Source organism: Sus scrofa, chromosome 15, assembly GCF_054392235.1.
Source record: "Sus scrofa isolate SSC_HxYL_T2T_F1_AM1 chromosome 15, Sscrofa_HxYL_maternal_Yorkshire_Landrace_v2.0, whole genome shotgun sequence".
Taxonomy (NCBI): Eukaryota; Metazoa; Chordata; class Mammalia; order Artiodactyla; family Suidae; genus Sus; species Sus scrofa.
Window position 1 is genome coordinate 89,449,083 of NC_139397.1, and position 14,908 is coordinate 89,463,990.

At 39.6% G+C, this 14,908-nt stretch overlaps 1 protein-coding gene across 11 annotated transcripts in view; it reads left to right on the plus strand.

Moving 5' to 3' along the window:
* CERS6 (ceramide synthase 6) overlaps positions 1-14,908 on the plus strand; it is a 334,531-nt gene that overhangs the window by 263,726 nt on the left and 55,897 nt on the right. For 3 of the 11 annotated variants that reach the window (XM_021075469.2, XM_021075470.2, XM_021075471.2), the window contains exons 7-8: positions 3,470-3,598; positions 6,765-6,871. In XM_021075469.2, the coding sequence (XP_020931128.1) occupies positions 3,470-3,598; positions 6,765-6,871 (236 nt within the window). Of the gene's footprint in view, positions 1-229; positions 1,464-3,469; positions 4,426-4,753; positions 5,967-6,764; positions 9,106-10,108; positions 12,069-14,908 lie in introns of those variants that run through there. The other 8 variants (XR_014829507.1, XR_014829508.1, XR_014829509.1 and 5 more) reach the window with 8 other exon arrangements.

A 14,908-nucleotide genomic window follows, 5' to 3' on the forward strand; every position in this document is an offset into this window, starting at 1 on the left:
GTGTGTTCGTTTGTTTGGAGTTTTTTTGTTTTTTAGGGCCACATTTGCGGCATGTGGAGGTTCCCAGGCTAAGGGTTGAATCAAAGCTACAGCCACCGGCCTAAACCACAGCCACAGCAACTCAGGATCCGAGCCACATCTGTGACCTACACCACAGCTCAGGGCAACGCCGGATCCCCAACCTACTGGGAGAGGCCAGGGATCCAACCTGCAACCTCATGGTTCCTAGTCAGATTTGTTTCCGCTGCACCAAGATGGGAACTCCAGGCCAGTCTGTGTTGAATCAGGGCTTGAGGATCCATCTTCAATATGAGAGCCAATAAGAAATCACAGTCTTTCTACCTAATTACTGCTACTAAAAATGGAAGAAAACATTCTCAACCTAAAATCCTAGGTCTCCTGCACCTTGTCTGTGTGTAGATATTCACCAGTCACTTTCAAAGGTAACAAACATGAGGATGGGAGTTTCTACCCTGCATTGATAAAAGTCTTAATTAACAATTGTTTAAAAACTGTTATTGGACCAGATTCACTGCCTATTCAAAAAAATGTGTCACAATGAGGGGATGAGAGTAACACAAAAAGCAGTGATTACATGGCTTTTATTAAAGGTATTTCATTGCCTGCAATCCCTTCTGAAGTAGGAATGTAAAAGACAAAATCCATTATTCATGCTTTCCATGTTCATGCAGATTTGACAGTATAATGAAAATTGGTCTTCTGCCAAGAGCATAGCTCTGAGCCCCTCAGTAATAAAGGTTTTCTAGGACTAGGGGATTTATATGCAGAAATCAGCTTCACAAAGCAAACTTGGTCTGAAAAAACCAATCTCTTGTTTTTAGGGCAGCCCAGCTATAGTGCCAAGCCCATTGCTTTATCTATTGACATTTATATCATATACATTAGGAAACTTAATTATAACATGGCGCTAATCCTCCATCAGTGTTTTAATCAAGTTATAGTTATTTATTTAAAAATTAAATCGAGAAAAACTCTTTCAGCGAATCAAGAGCTGTCATTTAGGGCTAAACAATGGGAAATGTGGAGAGTATTGTTCTGGTTAGGTACTCAGCTAGATAGACTTTATAAAATCTGTGTATTCAGCATGGCTGAATATAAACTCACTGAACTGTTAAATTAGTGCCCTATGTTTTCATTTAATTATGCTTAGGAGACAGTATAAAATATCAGTTGATAGGTTAGCTCCACTTTAATTGATCCATTGTTTGGAAGTAGCTATGGTCTGGTAGATTTCTCTACTTCAGGTGATGAAACCTAATACATTTCTGATAATAGCCTTGGAGTGAAGGGATTTCATCTTCCCGTGGGAAATATTATCAGAGCCATTTTTGAGCCACAAGGGAAGTCCTTACCACAGCAATTTTTACTGTATGCCTAAGGCATTTTGGTATTGTTCAACTTGAATTGAGGAAAATCCTAGATACTACAAAAAAAAAAAAAAATCAGAGAAAATCAAGAGAAGTAGGTAAAACTGGTAAATGGAGTCTGTACATAATCACTCATTAAACTCAGAGTGTGGTTTTCATTTCTCTCTGCCAGTGAGCTGAGAACTTGATGGGAATGTGGTTCTGGAGGAAGGGGCATAGTGGTAGGTCAGCAGGTGGCAGGAGTTTGCACTACTTGGTTCTGTGGTTCTGCACGGCAGTTGCAATGAGCTGATGCAAGACAGATGAGTGGTACCACTGTCATAGCAAAACAGCTCATTTGGAGACAAGGTTAACTGAAAATAAGAGAAACAGTTGTACTTCTTTAAAAAAAAACAAACAAACAAACAAAAAAAAAAAAAAACCTGACCTTATTTAGGAAACAAATACATTGTTTTTCCTGGCACTAAGTCAATATGGTTATCATTACTGTTTGGCACTTTCCAAGGCAGAAAAGTAACCTCTGGACATTTTCAACGAAGTGTATATAGAACTATTTAAATATAGTGTGTGTGCGTGTTTTTAGATATACCATTTAACTTTATTTCATCATTGTTATTTAAAGCTTGTTTTTATAAAACATAAAGACATTCTTTTTTCTTTTTTGTCTTTTTTCGCTTTTTAGGACCATGGCATATGAAAATTCCCAGGCTGGGGGTTGAATCAGAGCTGAGGCACCGGCCTCCCAAAGCCATAGCAACGCCAGATCCCCAACCCACTGAGCAAGGCTGGGGATCAAACCTTCGTCCTCATGAATACTAGTCAGATTCGTTTCTGCTGAGCCACAATGGGAACTCCTAAAGAGACGTTCTTAAGAGTTCTGTATCACAGAAATTTAAATGGTAGAAATAACCATAGCTTTGTAGGTGTAATCACAGAATTTAAAACAATTGGAATTTTTTTCAAAATGGGAACTATACAATGAAATAATGTCAAAAGGACTTAATAGAAGCAGTATTTCATTACTTAGAGATTATCATTAGTTACTTTCAAAATCTAAACAAAAAAACATTATTTAAATGTTCTAAAACTGTCTAAAAGTCGTCAGAGTTGAATTTACAGACCCCAAACTTGGTGACATCAACAGCTACTGAATAGTGTGTATGTGTGCATATACTTGCTCTCTTTCTCTGTTTTGTAATATGCTCTCTTTGGCTAATTTATTTGTCTCTACATGAATGAGCTAAAGGAGAGTAGTCTTCTTTCTCCATGGCTTCAAGTAGGTTACCATAAGGGTCAGTGCTAGCATTTAAGTCTCAGAGAAATTCAAGTTTACTCTGGGAGAAATACAGAAGAAGAGTAAGAGATAATAATCAGTAAGAGAGACTATACTTCTCAGCAATCGAAGTTCCATGGTACAATAAACCATGTCCAGGTGGCCAGGAGGTAAATCAGGACCAGGGAAAGATGATCTTTTCACATCAGCCAAGAAGCAGCTCCCTTGAAGTTGACCAAAGTAAGGAAGGCCAACTTACCATTACTTTTGCCAGTTATTTTTTTTTCAAATGACTATATATGGATAATGGTTAAAATTCAGAGCTTGTTTGTGTAGGACCCATCAGAAATGCCAGCATACTGTTATTCTTATTTTAGCATCCCATGAGGCATATTCCAGGAGAAGGATGCCAAGTCCACAGCCACTACTGGTCAAAGAAGTGGTCTAGTTGGAGCTGCACTGCTGTCCAAAGATTTTCCTAAAGTACAAATCCAAGTAATTGCTTCCCTTGTTTGAGATACTATGGCCATTTCTCCCATATACCAAATTCCTTGGCTTAGTCCAAAACACCCTTTGTGGTCTGGCCTTAGTCCTGGTATTAATCACATTTTCCATAGTCCCTGGCCTCTTGTGTGTCTCTTCCAGGACATGTGACCTCCCAGAGGGCTAGGAACTCTATCTTACTCAATTTAGTGGCCCTCTCTCCCAGAGAGAGCCTTAAGTGTGGGGTGAATGGTTGAGTAGATGCATGGAAAGCTCGTGGGGCTGCTAAGTCCTAACTAACATGCCTATGTGTTCTCCTTCCCAGGACTTTGGCATCATGTTCCTGCATCACCTTGTATCCATTTGCTTGATTACCTTTTCATATGTCAACAACATGGCCCGAGTAGGGACCCTGGTCCTGTGTCTCCATGACTCAGCCGATGCGCTTCTAGAGGTAAATGCTCTTTCTCATCTTTCAGAGAATCCAAGATTCAGGAACTCCCCCAGATCATCAGTTTACCTGTGCTTGGTGATGCCAGGAGCAGGTAATAGATGATTGCTTCGAAACTGCAGTGTTTCTCTGTAGGTTAAATTGGTGAAAGCGAGACCTTAGAATATAAATTTGTGATGGAAAACATTCACCATGTTAGCATTCTTTATTAATAGAATGAAAACCTTTACTCTTCCACATTTATGAAATGACTATTTTACAATAGGGAAATTACTATTTGAGTAGGTTTTGTTTCTAGTGCTATAAGCTTCACACTGATTTATTGGCAAAGTCTGTATAACTCAATTTAGTTAGTAATGATAGTTGTTCATCCTGGTGAAATTAATTAGTAGTCATAGTTTTTATTGCCAGCAAACAAATTATCTTAGTATGTTTACAGTGAAAGTATACATGAATTTCCAATTATATATAAAAACTATGTTTTCTATGCATATAAGTATTAAGAATAACTGAGGATATATTGCACTTTAACTTTCTAAACAGTTATCACTTAGAATTAAAGTAATAGGAAGAGAAAGGCCTCCAGCATGTTTCAAAAGATAAAATCCCAAATAAAATTTTGGTCTGGTATTTACTCTTTTTTTTTTTTTTGTCTTTTTTGTCTTTTTTTTTTTGTCTGTTGTTGTTGTTGCTGTTGTTGCTATTTCTTGGGCCGCTCCCGCGGCATATGGAGGTTCCCAGGCTAGGGGTTGAATCGGAGCTGTAGCCACTGGCCTACGCCAGAGCCACAGCAACGCGGGATCCGAGCCGCGTCTGCGACCTACACCACAGCTCACGGCAACGCCGGATCGTTAACCCACTGAGCAAGGGCAGGGACCGAACCCGCAACCTCATGGTTCCTAGTCGGATTCGTTAACCACTGCGCCACGACGGGAACTCCCTGGTATTTACTCTTAATTATCGTCTTCTAGAAGAGACATGCTCAATAACATTATATAATTAAAAAAAATTTTTTTTTTGTCTTTTCCATCCTTTTGGGGCCACACCCATGGCATATGGAGGTTCCCAGGCTGGAGTCTAATTGGAGCTGTAGCCACTGGCCTACGCCAGAGCCTCAGCAATGCCAGATCCAAGTCAATTCTGCGACCTACACCACAGCTCACGGCAACGCCGGATCCTCAACCCACTGAGCGAAGCCAGGGGTCGAACCTGCAACCTCATGGTTCCTAGTCGGATTCGTTTCTGCTTTGCCACAACGGGAACTCCTTAAAATTTTTTTTATTCCTGTTGGCCTATAGTTCTGCCTCTTTGAAGCATTGTGTCACTGTGTATATAAAAAAGAGGTACCCTTGTATGATAATTTGTCACTGCAATATAAGCAGAAATTGCAGGCCATAAAATTGAATCTACTGTAAAGGCAGTTAGTCAAGATGTGAAGTATACATAGCCTTTATTAAAGACCCTTATAAAATCCCTATAAGATTATGAAAAAGAAAAATAGTCCTAATGGGCTGGATATGTCAGATGATAGTATGACTTTTAAGTGATTCGAGATTGATTCTATTCAGCACATTTTTTAAAAAGGAGAAATATAATTAGAATAAAGGCAGTTCCCTGACAGTCAGTTACCATGTGGTTAAACCCTAAGTAGGCTTGAAAGTAGAAAATTGTACAGCAATCTACAGTTTTGAAATCAATCCTGTATAATCTGCCAGCTTTACTGTCTGTGAAAATGGACGGCATAATACTTGGTGGCAGAGCCAGAATTCAGAAAATGTGGGTTGAATTGTCATCCACCCCTTTCCCCTAGAAGAGAAAAATAATCCAGAAGTTTGAGTCATGTGGCTTAAAAGCAAATGTTCTTCCTCGCTTGGATTCTCTCTGGCGTGATAGAATAATGCCTGAGAATATCCAAATAATGAGATATGCGGACTCTTCCAAGTGCACTCTATGGCCCAGACATTTCAGAAAAAATTGATGTTTAATGCTTTTTTATTGAATACTGGTGAATGAAGGTAAAAGAAAAGCTTCCTGGTTTACCTAGCCAGAAGGAGGCAGAATATATTCTTTCTTAATATAATTTGTGGTGTCACATCCAAAATATTGATGAAATTAAGAGTTCAAAATCTTGGCTTCCACTCAGTTAATATTTTTCCCCTTAGGGATGTATTTCTCATATAGCTTTGTATTTTTCGTTAAGCTATTAAATTAGAGCTTCCGTGGATATTGTCAACATTCCTTTCAAGTTTGACTCAGCTAATTAAACTTTACAGGAAGTAGAAATAATGTTGTGAATGAAAAGGCGTCTCCGGTTTGTAATCCTGTGTGTGGATGCTGTGCATTATGTTAAAGCATAAAAATTGTAAAAAAAGGTGATCAGGCACAATGATGTTTTCAGCGTCACCCGTTCTCACTCAGAATCATCTATAAAGAGAAGGTGGTAGAGAAAGGGATGGGATTTCTTCCCTGGACTAATGTATCCTATGAAAAGAGGTCACTTAAATCACTACCATCAATTATTAGTGTACTTCTCACAGACATTCTGAATGTTAGTGACTTTCATCTAGAAAATGACCCATTAATTTAACTTTGAAAATTACACCTAAATGGATTCGTTGAAATAACGTGATCTTGACACCTTCTTCATTTCTAAATGTGTAAGAATAAGCCAAGAAACTGTCTCCCCAGGGCTCTCCTTATGCCTGTTTAAGGAAAACCTATAATTCTAAGCAGAAAGGCTCTACATATTCTGCATAAAGTTTATGACTTTAGTGTTTGATACTCGTTAAAGGTTTAGAGGATTATCTAGCACTTTCTATTTTGACCTGTTATGCCATATTCCTGTTTTGGTGTCTTTGGCTTGCTAATATCATCAGTTATGCAAGAATTTCTTATTTTGCTGTTTTCCTGAAATCAGCCATATAATTGAATTTTTCAGGTTGCTGAATATTTTATTAAATCTGTGACAGTCAGTAGTTCTACTTATGGCTAATACCACATTTCCCTTGACTCATGGGTAATTTATAAATATGATGCATGACATTTCAAAGTAGCAGGCAATTTTATGCATCTGGTAAGTTATATCTTAAAGGAGACTCATGCATATTGACAGAAGCTTTTCATCTATCAGTTTAACTAAATTAATGTGTCACATTCCTTCCTTTCATAGGCTGCCAAAATGGCAAATTACGCCAAGTTTCAGAAAATGTGCGATCTCCTGTTTGTTATGTTTGCCATGGTTTTTATCACCACACGACTGGGTATATTTCCTCTCTGGTAAGTATACCCACCTTCTCTCCAATAGAGTCACCCCGTCCAGATAGGCTTTATGAACCTGGTGAGTTTCATTCCAAATACTCAGTAAGAAGTTTCAAGGAGTTTACTTTGTGGCTCGGCAGGTTATAAACCCGACTAGTATCCATGAGGACTAGGGTTCCATCCCTGGCCTTGCTCAGTGGGTTAAGGATCTGGTGTTGCCGTGAGCTGTGGTGTAGGTTGCAGATGCGGCTCAGATCCCACATTGCTGTGGCTGTGGTGTAAGCTGGCAGCTGTAGCTCTGATTTGACCCCTAGCCTGGGAACTTCCATATGCCACAGGTACAGCCCTGAAAAGCACAAAAAAAAAAAAAAAAAAAAAAAAAAAGTTTCAAGAAAGCAAGGAGGGACTCAAGAAACTTGATTTCTTACTCCTATTTTCCACAGGATCATTAGAAAAGGATTTGGCTGATGAAGGTTCTTAAGCCACAGAAAGCCATCTGCAGTTTTAGACTCCAGTCTAGAGTATGATTCAAAAAACTTAGCCCTGAAAATTTGATTTAAGGAAGGAGATATGGAGTTGCCACTCCTTAGATATCAGGGATCCTCATCTACTAAAGGTTCACCAAGCTTTGTCCCTGGACCAGCAGCAGCAGTAGTGCCCCTGAACTTGTTAGAAGTGCAGCTTACTGGGCCACACCCACCCCAGACCACAGAATCACAGACTCTGAAGATAACAGTCTGGGTTTCCATACACTTTCCCAGTGATTCTGTTACACACTAAAGTTTGAGAACCTATTTATTAATTCTCCTCATCAGTCGTGTTATAGCTAAAGCAAATGGAAAGTATAACTCCCAAGTAACCCTTAAAATTTTCTATGGCCCCTTCCTGTCTGGATATCTTTTCTTTGGTTGAGAACTAAGAAAAAGATGATAGATTTTGATGTAATTTGACAGTCCCCTCTATAGAAAATAGATCCACTGTCATTCATTTTTCTGAAAGACTATTATTTCTGAAAAAAAAAATTGATCTTGCTGTATTACTTAAAGTCTACCACTGATGGCAGGTTTTTTTTCCCATTTTGAGGAACTGATGTGAATGGGAAATTATAGCAATGGAAATTGAAGAAAGTGGAGAAATGAGGGGCTAAGATAATATCTTGCTTTTTAGTCCAATAGAAAAAATAACAAAAATAGAGTTGGAGCTTTTGAGCAAGTAACATCTATCACTGGAGTTCCATAAACAAATTAATCTCTCTCTCTCTCTCACACACACACACACACACACACTCACATCACACACGCACCTACCCCTTCTTGAGATTTGAAGCCCTTTGGACACTTACTTATTATGAAAATCCTTTCCCAGCAGCACCATGTGTTGGCAACAGGTGTTTATAAAACCTCATTATAGTTTTATATGATTGTAGGTAGGAAACATTGAAGCAATTTTGAATATAATGTGTCTATAGTTATTTCAGGATTGGAGTTCTTTCAAGATTGTTAGCAGAACTAGTGGTAGAAATTTAAATAGAAGAAAGTCAAGCAAAATCCAGAAAAATTTTCTCAAAAGAATAATAGCTTTTCCTGCTTAGAACTTCTGAAAACCTGGGTTTTAAAGAATTAAGCATCACTATCAAGTACTTTCATTTGCATGCATCCCTTTAAGGGTAGAATTAAAATTGAGATGTACCTCTTTTCCTCCTTCCGGCTAATGTATCAAAGCTCTTTGGGTTTAGACAGCAATGAGTTACCTCGAGTATAAACTCAGAATATAGAAATTACGTAATGCTACTTAATGAGCTAACTCTTGGGTATGTCCCACCATGATGACAAAACTGTTGAGAGAAATCTTTATAACCAAATATAAAGCAAGAGCTTATATTGCCAACGCTGTAGGGCTTCTGCTATCAAGTGCCTTAGTGCAGCCACGTTTTTCAAAAAGCAGCTTGTGGAGAGAAATATTTTATTGTTTGGAAGACAAGAAATAGTTTCTGTATACCTGTTGCCACTGTAGTTGTGCATCCAGTGAATGAAATCCTTGTCAGATATTTCTCATACACTATGTTAAGTGCTCAAAGGACCTTTGCTGTGACTCTGTTGCAGTTACTGGAGTGGAATGGGCATTAGTTGTATTTAAAATAGTAAGATGGGGAGTTCCCATCGTAGCACAACAGAACCAAATCCAACTAGGAACCGTGAGGTTGCGAGTTCAATCCCTGGCCTCCCTCAGTGAGTTAAGGATCCTGCGTTGCTGTGGCTATGGTATAGGCCAGCAGCTATAGCTCCGATTAGACCCCTAGCCTGGGAGAGTCTGTATGCCGCTAGTGCAGCCCTAAAAAGCAAAGAAATATATATATTTCTTACTATATATATATATATATATATGTAGTAAGATGAATGACCATAACACGTAGTGTTTTAAATATTTAATACTGTGAAAGTATTAAAAATTCCTTTTAGTTTAGGAAATCCTTGAATTGGGAGGGACCTTTCAGGTAACAGTTCCAGGCTGCTGTCCCAACCCTCTCTGCCCAAGATAGGAATTCTTCTTTCAATTTCCCGATCAAGTATATAGCTTTTGAGGTTGAGGGAGAGATCATTTTTTTACGTGAAACAGAAACCTGGGTCCTTCCTTATAACTTCCAAACTGGGGGTTTCTTAATCTGCTGAAACAGTTTGTAAAACATATATGTGTGTAAATTTTTTTCTTGGGGGAGGCCCTTGGTTCTATCAGCTTCTCAAAAAGATCTGCGACTCCCTCCCTGCCTCAAAAAGTGCCTTCTGGAAAACAGGCCAAGTGCACCTACCACTTCTAATTGAAAAATCTTAGGAACGTAAAGATTCCTAGCATATCATCTGTAGGCTTTCTCTTCAGAAAGCATCTCTAATCCCTCCAGTGGTTCCTGCTAGTTGTTCTCCTTTGTTCCTCAGAATTCCTCTTGTCACGATGTACCAAAGGTGAACTGGCTGGCAGAAAATGTAAGATAACACAAAAAAGCTGGATTAGAACTGCATTTCTTCTGATGCAGCTTGACTTTTCATTTGCATTCTGAGGCGCTTTCCCCTTGCACTGGTGGTGATCTTAAAAACAACTGAGCTGCTGCCAGACCAGAGTGCCTGCAGCCTAAATCTATCTCATTTTTATGGATTTTTATTTCTAATTGTGTTTTATTTGTTTTTGTTTTTGCTTTGCTTTTTAGGGCCATATCCTCGGCATATGGAGCTTCCCAGGCTAGGGGTTGAATTGGAGCTACAGCTGCTGGCCTACACCACAGCCATAGCAACGCAGGATCCGAGCCAGGTCTGCGACCTACACCACAGCTCACGGCAATGCCAGATCCTTAACCCACTGAGCGAGGCCAGGGATGGAACCTGCAACCTCATTGTTCCTAGTTGTATTCGTTTCTGCTGTGCCACAATGGGCACTCCTAATTGTGATTGATTTGTATACCTACTCATACACTCTACATTTATTCCCGTTAAAGTTCATCATGCTATTTTCAGACATTCTAGCCCAATTAGGGTCTTCTGAACCACATCCAATGCTACACTTATCCCTTCTGCTTTTATGTTCCTTGCAAATATGCCTTTCATGCTTCCCCCGACTCGTTGAAGAACAATGCTGACCCAAAGGGACTCCTGGTGCCACAGAAGAGTTTCTTTAGGTTGACCTCAATCTCACAACCACCAGTCTGTCTTTATGACTTTCTTCATTTGTTACTGTCTTATACCTGCTCTGTCATTACGCCTGCTATTTCTCCATATTTTTAAGCAGTGTAATAAAGACTTCATAGGAGGTCTTGTGAATGTCAAGGTTTACTCTGTTGTTTAAGTTATTCTGTGCCCACGGAGGGGTGAAAAAATAATAAGGGGCCCATCAGGGTGACTTGGCTTTAGGAGGCCTCTGGTGGCTCCTGGCTATTCATTTCTGAGTGCTAACCCCCATCTGCAGCAATAGGCTTACCAGTCTCTGCCTTTTCCATATTGTCTGGATACGGACTTTTACCTTCTAATGTGCTACCACTTCTTATGTATTTCATGAATATTTATTGGGCACTTACTATGTAACCAGGCCTGGGCTGGGTGCTGAGAACTCATTGTGATGTGGGCCTCCCTTGGGGCACTTGCAATTGAATTCCTATAGGTCCCCTCAGTTTCCTGGTTGACAATAGCATGGGGCCTAGAGATTAGGAATTATTTTCGGAACATTTACCGGAGATAAGTAATGTAAGTGGACTGTCAATATTAATGAGTTTGGTTGCGGGTACTAAGGAGCTCTGCCAGCTGAATAAAACGTTATCTTAGATGGAGTACGTGTGTGCCAAGTAGTCATTGGCTGCTGGAGGGAAGGTGCTGGAGGCCAGTTGGACTTCACCTCTAATAAGCATTTCATAGACTTAATTTCTTCTTCGAATATTTGCCCTTCAACTGGAAGAAGAAACAAAATGATTCCTGTGCCTCCTACTGTTTTAGTCCCCGGTGCGTTTACTATGGAATCACCAGTAATATCTTCTGAGTTCCTACTGACTGTCGCTGTGTTCCCATGTGAGCCAGCAGGGTTTGATAACACTGGACTCATTCTCTGTAGTGTCTTTGGTCCACACCACACAAAAACAGTGTAGACCATAACGAGCCTTTTTAGTACCGTGGACCGCCTGGACTTCTCCTTTGGACGCAGAACATCCTGCTAGAACAGCACTGTCCAATAGAAATATAATTCAGGCTTCACAGTAATGCAGATTTTCTAGTAGCCCAAGTTAAAAAGATAAAATGAAGCAGGTGACATCCATTTAAATAACATGTTTTATTCAACTCAGTATATCCAAAACAATATGATTTTAACATGTAATCAACATTAAAATGATTGAGATATGTGTATCCTTTTATTGCATGTTAAATCTTAGAAATTAGGTATGTGAGGGAGTTCCCGTCGTGGCGCAGTGGTTAACGAATCCGACTAAGAACCATGAGGTTGCGGGTTCGACCCCTGCCCTTGCTCAGTGGGTTAACGATCCGGCGTTGCCGTGAGCTGTGGTGTAGGTTGCAGACGCGGCTCGGATCCCGCGTTGCTGTGGCTCTGGCGTAGGCCGGTGGCTACAGCTCCGATTCGACCCCTAGCCTGGGAACCTCCATATGCCGCGGGAGTGGCCCAAAAAATAGCAAAAAGACAAAAAAAAAAAAAAAAAAAAAAGAAAAAAGACAAAAAAAAAAAGAAATTAGGTATGTGGTTCACGTTACTGCATCTTCGCAGAAGTCTGTGTATTTTAGCCTTTACGTTGCAGTTGGGGAGTCAATGATTTGCCCCTTTCTGAAAGTAAGCCTATCCATCATTGTAAGCTGTCACCATGTTCACTGATCTGCCTCTGTCTTTCCTCAGCAATGGTTGTGTGTGACCCCCGAAGTTCCTAACAATTTTCCACGTTTTCTGAAGCCTTGGTTTCAACTGGCATAGAGTAGATGGTGCTTAATCTCAGAATAGCATCTGTCACAATGCCTTGTTCACAGTGGCTACTCGGTAAATATTTGAGTGAACTCGGCACATTTTCATGCTAAATGCTCTCAAGTCGATTTTCTTATTTGAGCTCCACAACTCATTGTGAAGCAGGTAGGTGCAGTTTCTCCCTTGATATACAGAGAAAACCGATTCCTTTGGTCAATGATTTACTCAGTCTCTCTGGACTCTGGTCTCAGTTCAATTCAGCAAGTACTTACTAAGATCCACTTGTTCTTCCTACAATACAATACTGTATTATTTAAAAACTAGGCCTTAAAGCTTTTGATGAGATACATTTTTGGTAGTTATTGCATTTAAAAACTCATTTTAAAATGATCATCCCTATTATTCTGCCCCAGCCAAGACACTGCATCATAAGTATCATCCTCTTTTGATCATACATTAGAATCTGGCATCAAAAATGGTAAATCCACCAAGATCCTGAAAGGGAAGGGCAGGTGTAGTCAGTAGAGAGACTGCTTGTTTTTGAGTCACAGGTCCCTCCTCACTGGGTGTCAACATCTGTGGCCTCACCAGAAAATAAAAATAGTAGTAATTATTCCATCTACCTTACCTAGAAATGGTAGGTTCCAAAATGATTAAGTACTTTGCAACTATTAAGCATTTTAAAAGATATATATGTTTTATTGCTTATGTTAAAGGTGGAAATTCCCACTATGGCCAAGTGGTCAGGAAATTTTATTACATTTTATAACCTCCTAGTTTAGATTAAGGAACCCTAATCATAGGTACTTTTGAAATAAAATTCTTAAATGTTCTCTCCAATTCTGATATGCAAATTATCAGAAAGAAAGTGACTTTCTTTTAGTCACTTCTGAGTGCTCAGTGAGCATGTAATAACCAACATGAACTAGGTTGCCTTTGTCCCTGAAATCCTAAGTGACTATACCTATCCTGTGGCAGCAGAAGTAACCATTACTATTATAGAATCTCACAGAATTTCATAAGATGCAAGTATGTGTTAGGCTAGTTCTTTCTGCAAATGACAAATTCACGAGTCATTATTTAGCCAAGAATGGGCATACCGCAGTTGCCAGAACCTCCCCTATAGCCCAATGATGACTTTCCACACAGCCCTATTTATGTCCCACCAAATGCCAGCCCCCTGGCTATGGGAAAGTTAAAGTCAAATATGTACCTTCAGTGATCTGCTGCTATTCAAGCAGAAGCATATGGCTCCTCGGAATATTACTTTCTGTGGATCTCTGTCCTGTGAAGTAGGGGAATCATTTGCTGATTTGCACTCTTTGAAAGTCTCTGCAGGAGTTCCCATTGTAGCTCAGCAGGTTAGGACCTGAGTAGTATCCATGAGGATGCAGATTCCATCCCTGGCCTTGCTCAGTGGGTTAAGCATCCGGTGTTGCCTGTTAGCTGCGGGGTAGGTTGCAGATGTGGCTTGGATTTGGCATTGCTGTGGCTGTGGCCGGCAGCTACATCTCTGATTCAACCCCTAGCCTGGGAACCTCCATATGCGACAGGTCAGCCTTAAAAAAAAAAAAGGAAAGAAGGAAAAAAAAAAGAAAGCCTCTGCAATTAAAAGGAAAAAAAAAAAAATGTTATGGTGAAACCTAGATCATTCTTCTGTCATTTTCCATAATAAGGTTGGAAGGGCATCTAGGTGCATATGAGAGTATCATCTTCTCTGATTTTTTTTTTTTTTTTTTTTTGTCTTTTCTAGGGCCGCTCCTGCGGCATATGAAGGTTCCCAGACTAGGGGTCTAATAGGAGCTGTAGCTACCGGCCTACACCAGAGCCATAGCAATGCAGGATCTGAGCCACGTCTGCAGCCTACACCACAGCTCACGGCAACACCGGATCCCTGACCCACTGAGTGAGGCCAGGGATGGAACCTGCAAGCTCATGGTTCCTAGTCGGGTTCGTTAACCACTGCACCATGACGGGAACTCCTCTGATTTATTTCTTGAAACACTTTACCGAATTAGTATGGCTTATATGATTTTACAAATATCTGATAAGATTAGTCTTAGAGTTCACAAATTTAGACAAGCTTTCCCCCCCCCCCCAATCTCTTGACAGATTTTTCTCTGAAATTTTCCTTGGTGCTAGTCTGTGTTAAATATATTTTAAAGATAAAGACTAAAGCCTGAATGCTTTTGGCTATAAGGTATTTTGACATGTTTTTAATGAAGCTTACATGTCCTAGTATCAGTTAATACCTTCATAAGATGGGGTAGAGTTGAATAGAAATAATATGTGTTGAGGTTTTTTTGTTTTTTTATTTTTTAATTAAAGTATAGTTGATTTACAGTGTTCTATCAGTTGCTGCTATATAGCAAAGTGATCTAGTCACATATATATGTGTGTGTGTGTGTGTATATATATATATACACATTCTCTTCCTCACATTACCTTTCATCATATTCTATCACAAGTGAGATGTTTTGTTTCTTTTCAGGTAAACATAATAATTTTAATGTAAAGATTGAAGGGCTAGACCAAGAATCGACAAAGTATGGCTTTTAAGACAAATCAGCCCATCACCTGTTTTTATAAAAAAAAATTTAGTGGCACATAGCCTTG